Source organism: Cynara cardunculus (genome assembly GCF_001531365.2).
Source record: "Cynara cardunculus var. scolymus isolate 2C chromosome LG 11, CcrdV1, whole genome shotgun sequence".
In the NCBI taxonomy this organism is placed as follows: domain Eukaryota; kingdom Viridiplantae; phylum Streptophyta; class Magnoliopsida; order Asterales; family Asteraceae; genus Cynara; species Cynara cardunculus.
Window position 1 is genome coordinate 16715644 of NC_037538.1, and position 16749 is coordinate 16732392.

Consider the following 16749-nt stretch of genomic DNA (forward strand, 5'->3'; position numbering starts at 1 on the left):
GTTCATGTTTTGTAATAATACTATTTTAGTATTATGAGTATGATGATGTGAATTATATGTATTTGGGATGTGAGGATTGTTACAATACCGCTAGGGCAAATGCCCTTTGGTATAGATTATTTTCTTATTGGATAAGATGATGGGAAAGTATTATCTAAAAAAATAACGATATGAAGTCGGTTTTTTATTCAATAAGACGTAAAAGCTTAATAAAAATCTCATGTTCAAATCCAAAGGGGAATAAAGATCCCCTTGTAGCCACGGAGGTTCAAATGCGGTGACTATGTGTTATCTGCAAAACAGGTGGTTGCCCTGAGATTAGTCGGCTCGTATAACGGGTTGGATATCCACGTTAATAAAAAAAACTTAATAAAAGATTTTTTTAAAATAATATCACCTAATACGAAAATAAAAAGATAGACTTAATAAAAGGTTTTTTTTAACAATATTAACGGTATCATCGGGAGTCCTTTTTTGATAACTAGCAGGAAAATTAAATAAAAACCATCAACATATCAAAATTAAAATTCGAATTGATTCCTAATCGTGGTCAAAACCCCGACTTTTGTAGTAATTCTATTTGTTTTTTGCCGTTTTGGTCCTTCTTTGATTTATGCGGCTTCGTTATTAGAAGCCGCAATCTCAAGTCTTGTTCGCTTGCATGCTTCTAGAAGTTATTCGTTAAACTTCACAAATCCGAAGAGTCATTATTCTTTTAGGACATAATCATTGATGTTTACACTCATCTACGATCATGGAACATAATGTTTGTTTCATCTCAATATCATAACAAAATTGTTACAGATACTTTTGAGGAATCTGTTAGAGCTTAAAAGTTCCCGTTTTCTCCACTTTGAAGAATCTGTTGAATATGCTCTGAATCGTAATTTACATAAAAAAGAATATAAATATTAATAAAAAAAACTAAGAATCTATTGGAGCTTAATTTACATCAAAAAGAATATACTTGAAATCTTATATTTTAATATAAGAATAAATATTAATCTCTAGAGTAGATTTAGGGGCCGTTTACTAAACGTTTACATGGTAGGTGCTTACCGGACAATTTTCTTCACTGGACGAACATGGCAAGATCCAAGAATCTTATCTGGTAAGAGCGATGATAAGGATATAGAGTCTTACCCGGTAAGTGAGGGTGACGACTCTTATCCGGGTAAGCGCTTATCATATGTATTATTGCACACGATACCATTTTAATATGCTACAATCTTACCTAGAAAATAAATTATAGTGTTGACTCTTAAGCGGTTATCGTGTAAGCCTTTAGGTAGACAGTCCCTTAATTTTTATGTATTTAATATTAAGATTTGTTATTACCGTTGGAGATGGGCTGTGGGCAAGTAATACCAACGTACATATATTAAACAAATAATTAATTGTAAAATAAATTAATAAAATTATATATATAAGGTACATGCATTGAAGGGAAAATAAAAAATAATAATAATAAAATTAATGATAACGTAAAACAAAAAAAACAAGTTGGGCCTATGGGGAATGGCACGTGATATGTCATTAATGAAGGAAACAACAGAATAATCATAGATTATATTCTTGACAGTAAATTATATAAAGGGAAAAGTCTAATAAAACTCAATGTATTTTAGTGTTTGAAATGATTAAGTTTTTAGACAATTTTTTGGAACAAATAAGTTTTTAGACATTCCAAAAGATGGTAAATAACTTCTTGGACAAGTTTTTGGAACAAATAAGTCATTGGACAATTTAAAACATGTTAAATAACTCATTGGACAATTTTTTGGAACAAATAAGTTATTGGACAATCCAAAACATGTTAAATAACTTCTTGGATTTTTCTAAAACATGTTGGATATATTTTTATGACTTGTACAACTAATTAATGTGATAAAATAGTGTAAAAAGTCCCCAAAAAAACCCAAAGAACATTCATATTTTGAACTATTAAGTCCCTAAATATTTTTTGAACAAAAAAGTATTTAAATCTATAAAATTAAACAAATATAACAAAAAAGTACTTACATTTACAAAAAAAAAATGATTACATTTAAAAAAGATTTTTGATAAAATTTATCTTAATTAAAATTAAAATATATTTAGTCAGTGATTTTTCAAACTAAGAAAAAATAAATATTTTATAAAGAATTATTGATTAAATTTATTTTAATTAAAAATAAAAATATATTATTTTTAATTAAAATAAACTTCACCAATAATCTTTTTAAATCTTTTTTTTAATTTAAAAAATCACATACATTATATATTTTGTTTTTAATTAAAATAAATTTAATAATATTTTTTTTTAAATTTTATATTTTTTTTTGTTTGAAAAATCACTGACATAATATATCTTAATTAAAATAAATTTTATCAAAAATCTTTTTTAAATGTAATTATTTTTTTGTAAATGTAAATATTTTTTTGTTATATTTGTTTAATTCTATAGATCTAAATAGTTTTTGGTTGAAAAAATATTTATGGACTAAATCGTTCAAAATATGAACGTTCATTGGGTTTTTTTCAGACTTTTTTCACTATTTTACCATTTTAACTAGTTGTACAAGTCATAAGAATGTATCCAACATGTTTTAGAAAAGTCTAAGAAGTTATTTAACATGTTTTGGATTGTCCAATGACTTATTTGTTCCAAAAATTGTCCAATGAGTTATTTAACATTTTTTAAATTGTCGAAGGACTTATTTGTTTCAAAAAATTGTTCAATGAGTTATTTAACATGTTTTGGAATGTCCAATGACTTATTTGTTCCAAAAAATTGTCCAATGACTTAATCAATCCAAACACTAAAGTCCATTGGGTTTTTTTTAGACTTTTCCCTTATATAAATTGTGAAAGAATGTTTGGAATTATTTATTTGAAACAATTTATGTTTTTTTAACAAAAGTTCTTATCAATTTATTATAAGTTAGAATGATTTAATTTATTCAAAAACTTCTTATTATCGGTATAAGTTGTTTATCCAAACACTCAAAAATACTTATTATCGGTGTTACATCAGAATAAGTCAATAAGTTATTTTTATAAGCAATCCCAAACACCCCCTAAGCATCTTGAAACTCTCTCTCTCTCTCTCTCTCTCTCTCTCTCTCTCTCTTTTTTCATTGTTGTTTTAATTTCGTATTTTTAATTAAGTCCATTCAAGGAAGAACTGATTAGTTTGTAGTAATCGTGATATCCAATCTCAACCACAAATCAAATGTTAAATTAAGAAATTAATAATTTTGGTAATTTTAATTTAAAATGTTAATTAAGTGCATTTTAGTCATTCTAGATTTCTCCTCCCTCCTCTTTCCTCTCAACTCTCTCCGTCAAACACCTCCTCTCTCCAACGAACATCATATGAACACATGATGCACACTGTGATACGCTTCATAAAAAAAAGGAAAAAACACAGTGCGATACACTTGGTAAAGAAAACATTACCTGATATATTGTATTACACTTCGTAAGACAATAAAAATATATTGTAATACACTTCGTATAACGACAAAAATACACTGTGATACACACTATGATACCAGATCTAGTTGATGAATACAACTGTGATACCACTATGTTACCACTGCGATACCCAATAACTTTTAACAGTAAAAAAATTATATATTTATTTTCTCAATTGTAACTTTATAGAAAGAAACTTCCATAAATTGTTTGATTAATAAGAAAACAATATCAATTTCTTTGATTGATAATCGTTAAGAAAAATATTAATAAAATTACTAATACATCATTTCTTAATTAAGGCAATACAATTAATATAATAAAATGATTGGCTCATATTTGACCGTACAGTTACCACAAACTAATTAATTCTTATTTGATTAGGTCCATATGTATATATATATATATATATATATAGAGAGAGAGAGAGAGAGAGAGAGAGAGGAGCGATCAATTGCAAACCATCCTTATTTGTGAAAACTTTACAAACCAATCTCATTCATTCATTTTATTGATCAATGATCAAGATTAAATAGTGTTATATTAGGAAATTGAAATAAAGTTTAATTTTTAATAAAAAAGGGTAAAATCGGCAAATCACCCATATGAATATGTATTGTATCACTGCCCTCTTCACTGTATGCAACTATTTTACTAAATGAAACTGTATTTCACTGTATGAAACTGTATTTCATCGTATGAAACTGTATTTCTTCACTGTATGCAACTATTTCACTGTATGAAAAACATTATTTCATCACTGTATGAATTTGGTTCACTATATTAATATGTATTTCTTAACTAGATGAACATGTATTTCTTCATTGTATGAATCTGTTTCACAATATTTATTCACATGTGTGAATCTGGTTTACTGTATGAATCTATTTCACATTATGAAGCTGTATTAATCTGTCATCTTCATTGTATGCAACTATTTCACTGTTTCACCGTTTTATATTTAAAAACAATTGATTTACACATTCCGTATAAACGGTTTCTATATTTACGTTTTCATATTTAAAAATAATTAAATCCTTTTCAATATTATATTTAAAAACAATTGATTTACCCCTTTCATATAAACGATTTATATATTTACGTTTCCATATTTAAAAACAATTAAATCATTTCCAATATTAATCATTATGCAGTAAAATGACAATTATACCGTTACTTATTAAAATTAAATAATAAAAAACGGAAATTTCCTATTGGTCAAGAGAGAGAAAGATGAGTTATTATGCAACCCTTTACATTTGTACAACCAATACAACATAATCTCAACCGTCCATTGACTTTGATGGATACGTGATTTAATAAAAGTTTTGATTGTTTTCTAATATAAAGTATAAATTATAATTCATGAACTCTGATTATCTTCCATAAATATTCAAATCATAATAAATGAACTATAATCATTTCTATAAATATCTCAATTGATTGGGTTCTATTGGTTGTATAAATAGAAATAGTTGCATTTAAAATATACCCTCTATATATGTATATGTATATGTATATGTAGGGAAGGGTTCAAACGAGAACCCTTGTGATTTACGAGAATGTGAGAACAACTCAATAACCACATATTGTGATAAAAAATAAAATTAAAAGATTTTTAAAACTAAAATTGAAATTTAAAAAGATTCAGAAAATATTAAAATTAAAAGGATAATAATGGAAATTATATCATAAAATCTTTTAATACGATTACACGATCATGATTATCATTATCTAATAAACGGTTAATCATGTAATATAGATGTGATAATTATACAATTATTACATTATCGCTTATATCAACACGATTTGGTGTGATTTGGGTGTGATATGGGTGTGATAATCATGTGATTATCACACAATTTTCACATTATCGCTTATATCAACACGATTTGGTGTGATAATCATGTGATTATCACACAATTATCACATTATCGCTTATATCAACATGATTTGGTGTGATAATCATGTGATTATCACACAATTATCACAAGGATTCCGCTCGGCTAGGGTTAACTTAAAAAATTGACTACCGATTTAGTGTGATATGGATGTGATAATCATGTGATATCACTATCATAACAACGCACTCGATTTGATCATGGTTTCGATCGGTTAGGATTAGACGATCACACATTTATTACAACGATTACGGGTGAAATCCGCTAAACGATTTGGTGTGATATAGGTGTGATAATCATGTGATATCACTATTATAACAACGCACTCGATTTGATCATGGTTTCGATCGGTTAGGATTAGACGATCACACATTTATCACAAAGATTACGGACGAAATCCACTAAACGATTTGGTGTGATATGGTTGTGATAATCATGTGATTTCACTATTATAATATCACTTGCGCACTCAATTTGATCATGGTTTCGATCGGTTAGAGTTAGACAATCACACATTTATCACACCGATTACTCATGGTTTCGATAGGTTATGGTTACACTTGATTGGTCATGATTTCGATAGGTTATGATTACACAATCACACAATTATCACAAGGGGAGAGAAGAGAGTGGGAACAAACGTGTAGGAAAAAAAGGGGATAATTATGACTAATTAAAATAAAATAAAAATTATAAAAATTACTTAATTACATTACTGTCCTTATTAATTTATTTATATTTAATATAAGTTAATTTATTAATTAAAAAAGTTTGAGGTTATTAAGTTATTTTCGTATTTTCGTAAATCACAGGGGTTTTCGTTTGAACGTCCAGCTCTATATGTATATGTATATGTATATGTATATGTATATGTATATGTATATGTATATGTATATGTATATGTATATGTATGCTTACAAGATAAAAAGTAAAAGTCAATGGTCCCAAGTCGAAGCTAAATCGTATTTTATAATACATGCCTTGTGTTTCCCTCTTCTTTTCCGGAAAAACCAGACACCATCATTCCCAATTCCATCCCCTTCAAATCCCAAAACCATCAACAAATAATGAATTCTATCAACAATTCCTTATCAGGGTTTTTCGAATCTCATCTTTCATTCAATTGATTTCAATTTGGTAGATGCGTCACAAGAAATCTGGCCTTCAGATCGGAGAACAACAACTCTCTTCCGATTTGAAAACCCCTCAATTTCCATTCCACGATAACCCCAATTTCAAGAGCTACAAATTGAGAATCTCCCATTTACGAATCCAGATTCCAACAAATCTCGATGATTTCAAGGAAAGCCCATCAACTTCAAACCCCACCAACAATCCTCCTGAAAACAGGCATCTGCTTATGAATCCACAACGAAAAACACACAACCACCAAGGGGAAACTTGTCATCTCAAGCCTCCGGTTTGTTGTACATCTTCGGAAGCCTTTTTAGCCACCAAAGAAATTGCTTTAAAGCTGTTGAAGTTTACCTACCTGAAGCTCTTCTGGATTAAACTCCCTCCAAGGGTTTTAATCATTCTATGTTTACCTCCAATTTACTTCTTTTCTTTAAACCATTATAGATCTTTGTATCTGTATATACTCTTTGTAATAGCCTTTTGTGGTCTCCTTTTGTCTTCCTTCAATCTCAACAGTCTACATGCCTCTAATATTCCATCGATCCGGCCATACATTGCCCGAAATTTCCCATTCTTGAAGCTTTCTAAATCAGATAAAGCTTCAAAGACAAACCCACCAGTTGTTTGGTCAATTGGGTCAAAGACCCGATTTGAAGAACATACAACTTCAGGGTTCTTGGTGAAGGTTTACAGCAATGGGGATGTTTATGAGGGTGAATTTTATAAAGGTAAGTGTTCTGGAAGTGGTGTATATTACTATAACTTGAATGGGAGATATGAGGGTGATTGGGTTGACCAGAAGTATGATGGGTATGGTGTGGAGACTTGGGCAAAAGGGAGCCGATATCGAGGCCAGTATAGGCAAGGATTGAGGCATGGATATGGGATCTATAGGTTTTACACTGGGGATATGTATGCTGGAGAGTGGTTCAAGGGCCAGTGTCATGGGTGTGGGGTTCATAGTTGCGAAGATGGGAGCAAGTATTGTGGGGAGTTCAAAGGGGGTGTCAAACATGGGCTTGGTCACTACCGTTTCAGGTAAAACCATTTCACCTGATCCCAAGTTTCATACTTGTTTGAATGTTTGTAATATATTAATAACAATCTTTGCCAATGTTGCTGCCTTTTTGTGAATATAACTGTTATCTTTGTTTAATTGTTCATGCTTGAATATTTCCACCATTTTACTAATGATCCTTGAACCATGGATGATACTTGTTTTCAACTCTTTTTTTTCATGAGTTATGCTTGTGGTGGGGTGGTTGCATTTAGGATCATAATTTTACTGTTGTTTCTCTTAATAATAGGGTAAAGAAGGGGGGGAGCTGCCAGAAATGGTTGAAGATTCGTTTGTGTTTTATGAAATGTGTTCCACCATTTAGAACCTTGTATTATGGTTCTTATTGCTGTGTAGTAGAGATCTTAACTATTGGCTTGAACATATTGATGTTTGAGTTCGATGACGGATAACGTTTGTATGTTTTAAAGCCTTGCAAGAGTGGTATGTGGCTTTATCTATGATTCTAATTATTGTTTATAACATATTCATGGTACTTCAAATCTAAACATGTTTGATTGATTGTTTATTTTCTGGTGGTATTTGCAACTTCAGTGGTATGAAGGAAGCACTCTATGTTAGATTTCAACAATCACAAAACACTTTATAGTCTATGTCAAGATGGCATATGGTTGAATGTATTCGATCTTTATGCCTGATTAACTCCACATCTTCTATTGAAGTTATTGAGATTTTTGTAATTACAATGATGGTGCAGAAACGGGGACACGTATGCTGGAGAGTATTTTGCAGACAAAATGCATGGTTTTGGTGTATACCATTTTGCAAATGGGCATCGATATGAGGGTGCTTGGCATGAAGGAAGAAGACAAGGTGTTGGTTCATATACGTTCAGAAATGGAGACACTCAATCAGGCCACTGGGAAAATGGTGTTCTTGGAGTTTCAGCCTCTGAGGATGCATTTCTTCCAGAATCTTCTACTTCAGTTTCGCAAGCCAGAGTTCTTAAAGCAGTCCAGGTACTTAAAATTCCATGCCAACTTTAGTATTCGTTATATGCACATACATATAATACCCCTGCTGAACCTGCCATTCATTTTCACTACTCGGTCTATGTGGTACAACAAACTACTCCTCCCTTTATCCCAAAAATAAAATATATCTTTGATTACATGTAGTTTAATGGACCTGTTTTAAGCTTGGTCAAATATCTAAAATACTCTTCAATAGTGACAAAGTTAGGGAATCTTACAAATAGACAAAGAATTAACTTTGCGAAAAGGGAAGTTGTATTTATATTTTGGGAGAAAGAGTATTAAACCAAACCAAACGAGCCCAGTATTATCCTACATGGAGGTGGGGTATGGAATTGGATGTACGTAGACCTGACTTCTACCCTAAAGAATAGAGCGCCTGTTCCATGAAGACCCCTGGATGTGCTAGTTATAATTTCTTTCTACTTGGATAACCTGATTCCGCAATGGCCATTTCTATCCATAATATATTCAAAGGATCATTAACATCCAGGGGTCTTCATGGAACAGGCGCTCTATTCTTTAGGATAGAAGTCAGGTCTACGTACATCCAATCCCATACCCCATCTCCATGTAGGATAATACCGGGCTCGTTTGGTTTGGTTTGGTTTGGTTTAATACTCTTGACATGACTTTTCAAGTTTCATCATCATCTTGTTTGATGGTTCCTAAACCTACATTGTTTCCCCAGGACGCAAGATATATAGCTGAGAAAGCAGTGGGTGTGGCGGAGGTGGACGAGAGGGTGAACAGAGCCATCACAGCCGCTAACAGAGCAGCCAATGCAGCAAGAGTGGCAGCAGTTAAAGCCGTCCAAAACCAAGTTCAACACCATGATGAAACTGGTGATCTCTCACTGCCCATCATCTGAAGGGAAAGCGGTATCGTCTGATTCCCACAAAGATAAAAAGTGTTGAATGCAAATAAACTGCATTTATTTCAACCTTTTCTGGGAATTTTTTCACTTTAACTGCCTCTTCTTCTTCCTCAAAGTAATGGTGGTTAATGATGATTGAAGATAGGAGGAGCACATAGGATCCTTATAAATAACTATGTTTTTATATGAATGACAAGTGCACTGAACTGAAGTGTTCTTTGTATTTTAGTAGAGTATATGCATATTTACTGCATAGCCACCAAGCTTCATGAGAACTGGCCTGCTTTTTTTCTTGTGGCCTGTAAAATGTTGTCTTTATTGGAAAAATGAATCATCATAGCTAGATTTGTATATTGGCTTGGCTTTGCTTTGCTTTGCTTTGGCTTCTATGAGTTTATGATGGCTATGCGAGCCGACTAATCTTAGGGCGACCACCTGCATTGCAGATAGCCCGGAGTGACCGCATTTGAACCTCCGTCGTCACAAGAGGATTTTTATTCCTTCTTGGATTTGAACCTAGGACCTCCGGGTACTTTTGACCTTTGGCAAACTTGCATGTAGCTTTGACTAATTTTGGGAAGATAACAGTCAAGAAAGTCTTTTTGTCGCCGAGTAGACTCGAACTGATGACCCATGAAAAATAGCTCGATGGTTTAGCTTTTATTTATCAATTGAGGTCACCCCGAACATCTTTATGTAAAAAGGGAAGTTTGCCTAGAAAGGCAAGTCAAATATGGATATAAGATTACATGAATAGTAGTAGTAAGGTCCAATGAAGGATGTTGAAACTTGAAATGATGGAAAGATGAAAACATCTCACATTTTTTTTAATTAACCTGGATATCCAACCCGCTATGCAAGCCGACATCTGTTTTGCAGATAGTCCGGGGTCACCACATTTGAACCTCCGTGGCCTCAAGGGGATTTTTATTTCTCCTTGGATAAACATCTCACATTTGCATGTGTCTATAATTGGACTAATTAATTTATTGAGGATTTAAATTTTGTGCATTTTATGATATAATTATGATGGTAACATTGTAGCTGTATTATGTTTTATATGGTTAAAAATAATTCACTTCTTGACGAAATATAACATGAGGGCCTGTAATGAAACACGAAAAAGAAACAAGAAATCAATACCCTTTGTTTGGTACATTTTAAACCAGGTAAATTGCAGTAAATTGTAACGTATTTTAATCTGATTTATATTTTCACTAACGTATTTTGGAAACTCTCATTTTGATACTTGAGATTGAATGTTTTTCTTGACATGACATTATTTATTTATATTTTAAACCGCACCTAAGAAAATAAATTCCACATTGTCATTTTTTAAATTCTAAAATGTATCACAATTTTCTTAAAAACTAAGGAATCGTTTACCAAATGCTTACTTGGGTAAACGTTTACCAAGTTATATTACCTTACCGGATAAATATGGTAAGGACCAAAAATCTTACCCGGTAAAAACGAGGCAAGGACTGAAAGTCTTACCCTGTAAGTGAGGACAATGATTCTTACCATGGTCAGCTTTTACCGGGTAAATTGTTGCATAGAAAGTCATTTTTGTTGACTAAAATCTTATCCAGTAAGTAGATAATAATATTGAATTTTACTGGTAAGTACTTACCAGGTAAATGTTTGGTAAACGGCCCCTAAGAAAATCATGTTAACGTATTTTTTTAAAAACAGTAAAATTTGTAATCCTTTTTTCTTTATTTTTTTGATGACTGTAAAACTTTTCAAATTATTTAAATGATTGTAATTCTCGTAAAAAATTTGGGGCACATATTTATTAACAGATAAAAATTTAGAATTTTTTTTAAACAAACGGTAAATATTCAAAAATTTACAAACAAAATACGGTTGGTAGAAGGGATGAAACGATTTTGTTCAAATATAAAGCATGTTCTGTGTTTAATCCCAGACCTCTTGCTAGTCTCATCTTCTTAATGAGCCAAAAAATGCTCTCTCACATTGATGTCCTTGAGGCAAATTCTGTGTGGAACTTGTTAAGGTTGTCAGTAATTAATTTTTTTCCCCAAATAAACAAAAAATGGGTAATAGTTAAATGTTTTACAAAAATGCTTTAACACTATTATCTTCACTGAGCCAAAAAGGGGCAATATAGTATTATACTAATGAAGTTTTAGATGTAATAACACAGGTGTTATTATGATAAATGGGTTCCGGTCATATAAATTGGGGTGATTTTTGAAAGTTTATTGGTAAGTAAATCATTTTAAAATATCTGTGTTTTGTGATTACCTGTTTAATTGCTTATTATATTTCTACCGCCTTAAATATTTTATGCATTAGATATTTATTATATCTCATCAATGCGTGTGAAAATATGAGTTTTAAAATAGTAAAACTCCATCGCCTATGTTTTGATAGCATAAAAGTGAGAAAATAAGCCTTATCTTATTTACCTATTTTGTTTTGAGAGAAAAAGAAAAAGAGAAAAAAGTTGTTGTGTGTGTGTGATCTTGTGTGAAACTATTTGGAGTTGATTATGTGATCATATTTGGAAAATGTTGCTGTGAGATTCATCCTTATATACATATAAGGTGAATTTTTCGTTATTAAATTTTCTATGTATAGTATTTGAAATACTTGAACTGTTTGGTGTTTATGTGGAAGAAAGGTAAACTGTTTTTGAAGTTGTTTTGAGTTGAGAAAGATAAATTGTTCTTGAAAGTTGTTTTGAGTTGATATTGAAATTGGGTTTAAAACTGTGAAAGTTCTTGATATAAAATTTCTGTGATGAAACTTATTTGAGGCCATTCTTGGCAAAAATGACATTTGATTACGTTTTATAAGGGAAAAAGGATGACATATCAAGGAGAAGTGTACCATGGGATAAGGGTGACATATCAAGGAGATGTGTACCATGGGATAAGAGTGACATATCAAAGAGATGTGTACCATGGGATAAGAGTGACATATCAAGGAGAGTTGTACCATAAGATAAGGGTGACATATCAAGGAGAGTTGTACCATAGGATAAGGGTGACAATTGTGAAATCTGAGTTTTGATCATAACTCTTGTTATTGCATCCATGAGATGCAATGATGTGAAGATTTGGAATTATTGCTTTTATTTATAGATAACAATGATGTTGTGGAGAGAAGGAAAATGGCTTATAGCCAAAGGCTTTAATTGCATGTGTTTTGAATAAACAATGTTTTTAGGATATTGGATATTACAATTCAAATTGTTCAAAAAGGTAAATGTTTAATGAGAATCCAGAGAGGCTCTGGTTGGTCTTTTTGTCTAACTAGACAGCCTCTGGTTGTGATGTGAAATCTAAATTGTTCAAATATTTGTTTCATTTGTAAAATTAATGAATAAGTTGATTTCCTAAAAATTTTCATTAATGAAATCATGTTATCCAGTTTTTAAAATGTTTCAATACGAAACTAATTTTATTTTGGTTATGAATCATGAAACTAATTCACTAATGAAATCATATTATTCAATTTTCAAAATGTTTCATTGACTAAACTATATTTAGTTCCATTAATAAAATCAATTTCATTTTGATTAGAAACCATGAAACCAATTTCACTAATGAGATCATGTTATTCAGTTTTCAAAATGTCTCATTCATGAAACCAATTTCCTGTTGGTTAGGAACCATGAAACCAATTTCATTAATATAAAATCATGTTATTCAGTTTTTAAAATGTTTCATTCATGAAACCAATTTCATTTTGGTTAGGAACCATAAAACCAATTTCACTAATGAAATCATATTATTTAATTTTCAAAAAAAATCATCGACTGAACCATATTTAGTTTCATTAAGAAAACCAATTTCACTTTAGTTAGGAACCATGAAACTCATTTCACTAATGAAATCATGTCATCCACTTTTCAAAATATTTCATTAACTGAACCATCTTCAGTTTCATTCATGAAACCAATTTCACTACTAAATCAAACTCATTAATACGACAAGATTATTTAGGAACTATCACGAAAATTGACTATTATAACCTTATGTCGTGTTTCTTTTCAAACTGCATATGTAAATGAGTTGAAATGAAAATACCCTTCACCCCAATATAAATCGATTGCAAAATACCACCATTCAGACCTCACATTCTCATACTTATTTTAACCAGAAAAGTGATTCAAGACATAACCAGGCTTAATGTAAATGTATGCACCACATGGTTCAACACAAAACGGCATTATGGTCAAAAGATTTCAGCATACTACAAGCACAACCATATAAAGATCACAGGACAGGAAAAACAACTACTTCATGTCAGCAAAGTTTAAAAACAACATTTGAAAACAGATACTGATTTCTATCCTCAATAATTCGACTAATAAACTCTCTAATACAAAAATGACAACATGAAGCTTAAATCAAAAACTTGGACATGAACGCCTATGATTACCAATGTGCACTTAACTCTCGGTTTGCTCCCTCAGCCTTCGAATCGTGCTCCTCACAGTCACAGCACTAGCAGTGCTATTACATAACAAAAAAAGCAAAAGATGTCATTACTGAAAACCAAACCAAACCAAAACAGTAAATTCCACAAATAGTAGGCGAGGGTTTCTAATCCACCCCCATGAATCAGCAAGACACAGCCAAAACCCAGTAAATCCCACACGGAATAGGGTCTAGGGAGGGTACACAAACTTACCTCTCCACCCCTATGAGTAAGAGTCCGTTTCCATGAATCAGTAAAGCATAGCCTTGTAATCTAAATGTAATAAAGTTAGGCGTAAGAAGAACCATTACTTTAATGTGTATGCACCACCGGCTTTGACCTTGCCACAGTCCTTGCAACCCCAAATTCCGACAGCCTTTCTCTTCACTGCATACTGTAAATTTTGGAGGTGTAACATATTTAGAAATAGGATTTGAAGGTGTTGTTAAAGAAACCAGCTGTTGGATCAAATCAAGGTCATTCATGCATTGGAGATGTAAAAAGAGGGTAATTAATGTGTACGAGGGTGTAATTCATTTAGCACGCAGATGGGTTCATTTCGAATCACAAATAAAATTGAGACAGAAATTATATGTACCTTCCCACAGAATTCACAGAAATATTTGCTATGTTGGCTGACCTCCATTTTCTTTATCTGCTTTCGCAGACTAGCACCATAACGAGTACCTAGACAAGGTTGAATGTTTACATCAATTAAACATACCAAACTAAACCAACATATTCCCATATGCATTCTTAATAGCATGGGGAAATCCCAAAATTTACATGGTTAAAAATACGAAAATTGCCATTTGGTGCATCTTAGCCTTGTGATAAGACAGGAACAAGACAATATATAAAGCTACATTTTCAGAATTCCAAAAAAAATTAATGGTTATTTTAATCCATTCAAAAAGTGATTGCAGAAATGGAAATACTACCAGAAGTACAATGACTTGAGATTTGATAAAAAGGGGAAACACTTACCATACTTTCCAACAATACCAGCCTTCTTTGTCCTCTTTGTCTGGAATTCAAATTTGGGGGAGAAAAATTAGCATTCAGATAATGCACTAGCACAAACGGTTATACTCATAGAAAAATGAAATGCAAATTAAGCAAGAGCAAAATACATAGAATGGAACATTTTACAAAAGTTATTATTTTTTATAGCATATCTAGTACTAGACATTCAAATCTTGCTTTAGTTCAATATGATGTGGTCTCTCATTTGTGCCATTATGTTAGATTATACTCTAGTTTCATAAGCATTCCAACTTGTATTAGAATATGCAGATAGCCAGATAGGTTTACTCTAGTTTCATAAGCATTCATATTTATTTTAGAATATGTGGATAGCCCGATAGATTGAAATTGATGCTCGAATAACCAGTGTTCTAAAACTCTTGCCTCGACAGCCACTGTGACTCAAGACCATGTTAGGCATGTAGGATGCCATGGCACAGTGTGCGGTTACTGTAATACAATATTTGATTTTTCATACCTTTTTAGTCTTTAATATATAACCTAATTTAAGTTGTTTAATATCATTGACTCATTAAGGAACGACAGAAACATGTGTTTGTATATATAATTATATATATATATATATATATATGTGTGTGTGTGTGTGTGTGTGTGATATACAAATTTGCAGCCATAAGTGACACTTTGAGAAAAGCTATGGTCTCAGGTGGCTTATAAAATCTCATTTAAGGTTATACACCTAAGTGCCTCTGAGTTTGTTGTTTTTACACGAAATCAGAGCAACATGAGAGTTCTATGTATCCCTTTGAGATTAACCCATCCTCCTTTATTTCCAAACGAAGGATTAGGGTTTAACAAATCAAACAGTGATTATAGGAATTTTACGATCGTATCAAGATCTGTTGATGCTTCCTAACAATTACACATGTATGCAATAAACTACAAACCCTTAAAATCTACCAAAAATACATCCATCATATACAAACTCAGTAGTGATTCAAGAATCAATGTAAATCTATCTGCATATCCTAAACAAACATGAATGCTTATGAAATTAGGGTATAATCTACAAATAAAATGCCATATAAAATTGGACGAAAGCAAGATTCAAATATCTAGAACTAGAAACAATCATAAGAGAGACGGAATACCATTTTGCAGAATCGGAGCAGCAAAGCGAAGAGTTGTAGAGAAGAAGAGCGCGGCGGCCTTCACGGTATCGGTGACCCGCAACCCTAATTTGTTTTCAGTATTTATAGAGAGAGGATTTGGACTCGGGCTTTTCTTTAATGTTGAGTAAACTACAATTTTAGTCCTTGTTATTTGTAAAAATTTGCTAATTTCGTCCCTGTATTTTTTAAATTGCATTTTTCATATATATGGTTAATAATTCAATTTATTTTCATGTGTTCTGCCGTTTATTTATTTATTTATTTTTCATATTTAAAAGTAAGAACTTGCATGTTAGTAGTTTAATAAGTTTAATGGAACTTACAGCTTATTTGATCATCTATAGAATTGTTTGGTGATGGCTTAATGATATAGAAAATGATTTATTGAGAAAGCTTTATGCAGAAAGTCAAGTTTCTTTCAATATATCGAGACATATTTCGATTTTAATGTCTTGTTTTATTATTTATCTATGTTGATATAATACGGTTTTGTATGATTTTGAGAAAAAGATAGTGTTTTTATATTTGAATAAAATTTTAAAAAAAAAAGTATATTGATATTAGTCCAAATTAACTATTTAAAAGTTATTATATTGTGTAATTTCTTTAATTCAAATTTGTTATTATAATTAAATTTTACGTAACGAAGTAATTTAATTTAGGTTTAATAATACAATTATTTATAAATATAATAATTAAATATTTTGTT

The 16749-nt window shown here is 31.3% G+C and overlaps 2 protein-coding genes across 2 annotated transcripts; one reads left to right on the plus strand and one right to left on the minus strand.

The window, feature by feature from the left end:
* The first annotated feature begins 6391 nt into the window (after nt 1-6391).
* On the plus strand, nt 6392-9778 carry LOC112521636. The gene is made up of 3 exons (XM_025130609.1): nt 6392-7535; nt 8273-8534; nt 9241-9778. The coding sequence occupies exons 1-3, from the start codon at nt 6502-6504 to the stop codon at nt 9418-9420; spliced, it is 1476 nt and encodes a 491-aa protein (XP_024986377.1). The 5' UTR covers nt 6392-6501; the 3' UTR covers nt 9421-9778.
* Nucleotides 9779-13612: 3834 nt separating this feature from the next.
* Nucleotides 13613-16102, minus strand: LOC112521299 (60S ribosomal protein L37a). The gene is made up of 5 exons (XM_025130073.1): nt 16020-16102; nt 14869-14908; nt 14480-14568; nt 14193-14275; nt 13613-13916 (listed from the first exon to the last, which is right to left on the minus strand). The coding sequence occupies exons 1-5, from the start codon at nt 16020-16022 to the stop codon at nt 13853-13855; spliced, it is 279 nt and encodes a 92-aa protein (XP_024985841.1). The 5' UTR covers nt 16023-16102; the 3' UTR covers nt 13613-13852.
* Between the last annotated feature and the right edge of the window lie 647 nt (nt 16103-16749).

What these genes read in the sequence shown, in the direction of transcription:
- LOC112521636 (XM_025130609.1), top strand. Translation starts at nt 6,502, where the DNA reads ATGCGTCACAAGAAATCTGGCCTTCAGATCGGAGAACAACAACTCTCT. An exon ending in CTTGGTCACTACCGTTTCAG is followed by an intron (nt 7,536 to 8,272) that starts GTAAAACCATTT and finishes ATGATGGTGCAG; the next exon opens with AAACGGGGACACGTATGCTG. An exon ending in GAGTTCTTAAAGCAGTCCAG is followed by an intron (nt 8,535 to 9,240) that starts GTACTTAAAATT and finishes TTGTTTCCCCAG; the next exon opens with GACGCAAGATATATAGCTGA.
- LOC112521299 (XM_025130073.1), bottom strand. An exon ending in TCTGTGAATTCTGTGGGAAG is followed by an intron (nt 14,276 to 14,479) that starts GTACATATAATT and finishes CAAAATTTACAG; the next exon opens with TATGCAGTGAAGAGAAAGGC. An exon ending in GGTGGTGCATACACATTAAA is followed by an intron (nt 13,917 to 14,192) that starts GTAATGGTTCTT and finishes GTTATGTAATAG; the next exon opens with CACTGCTAGTGCTGTGACTG.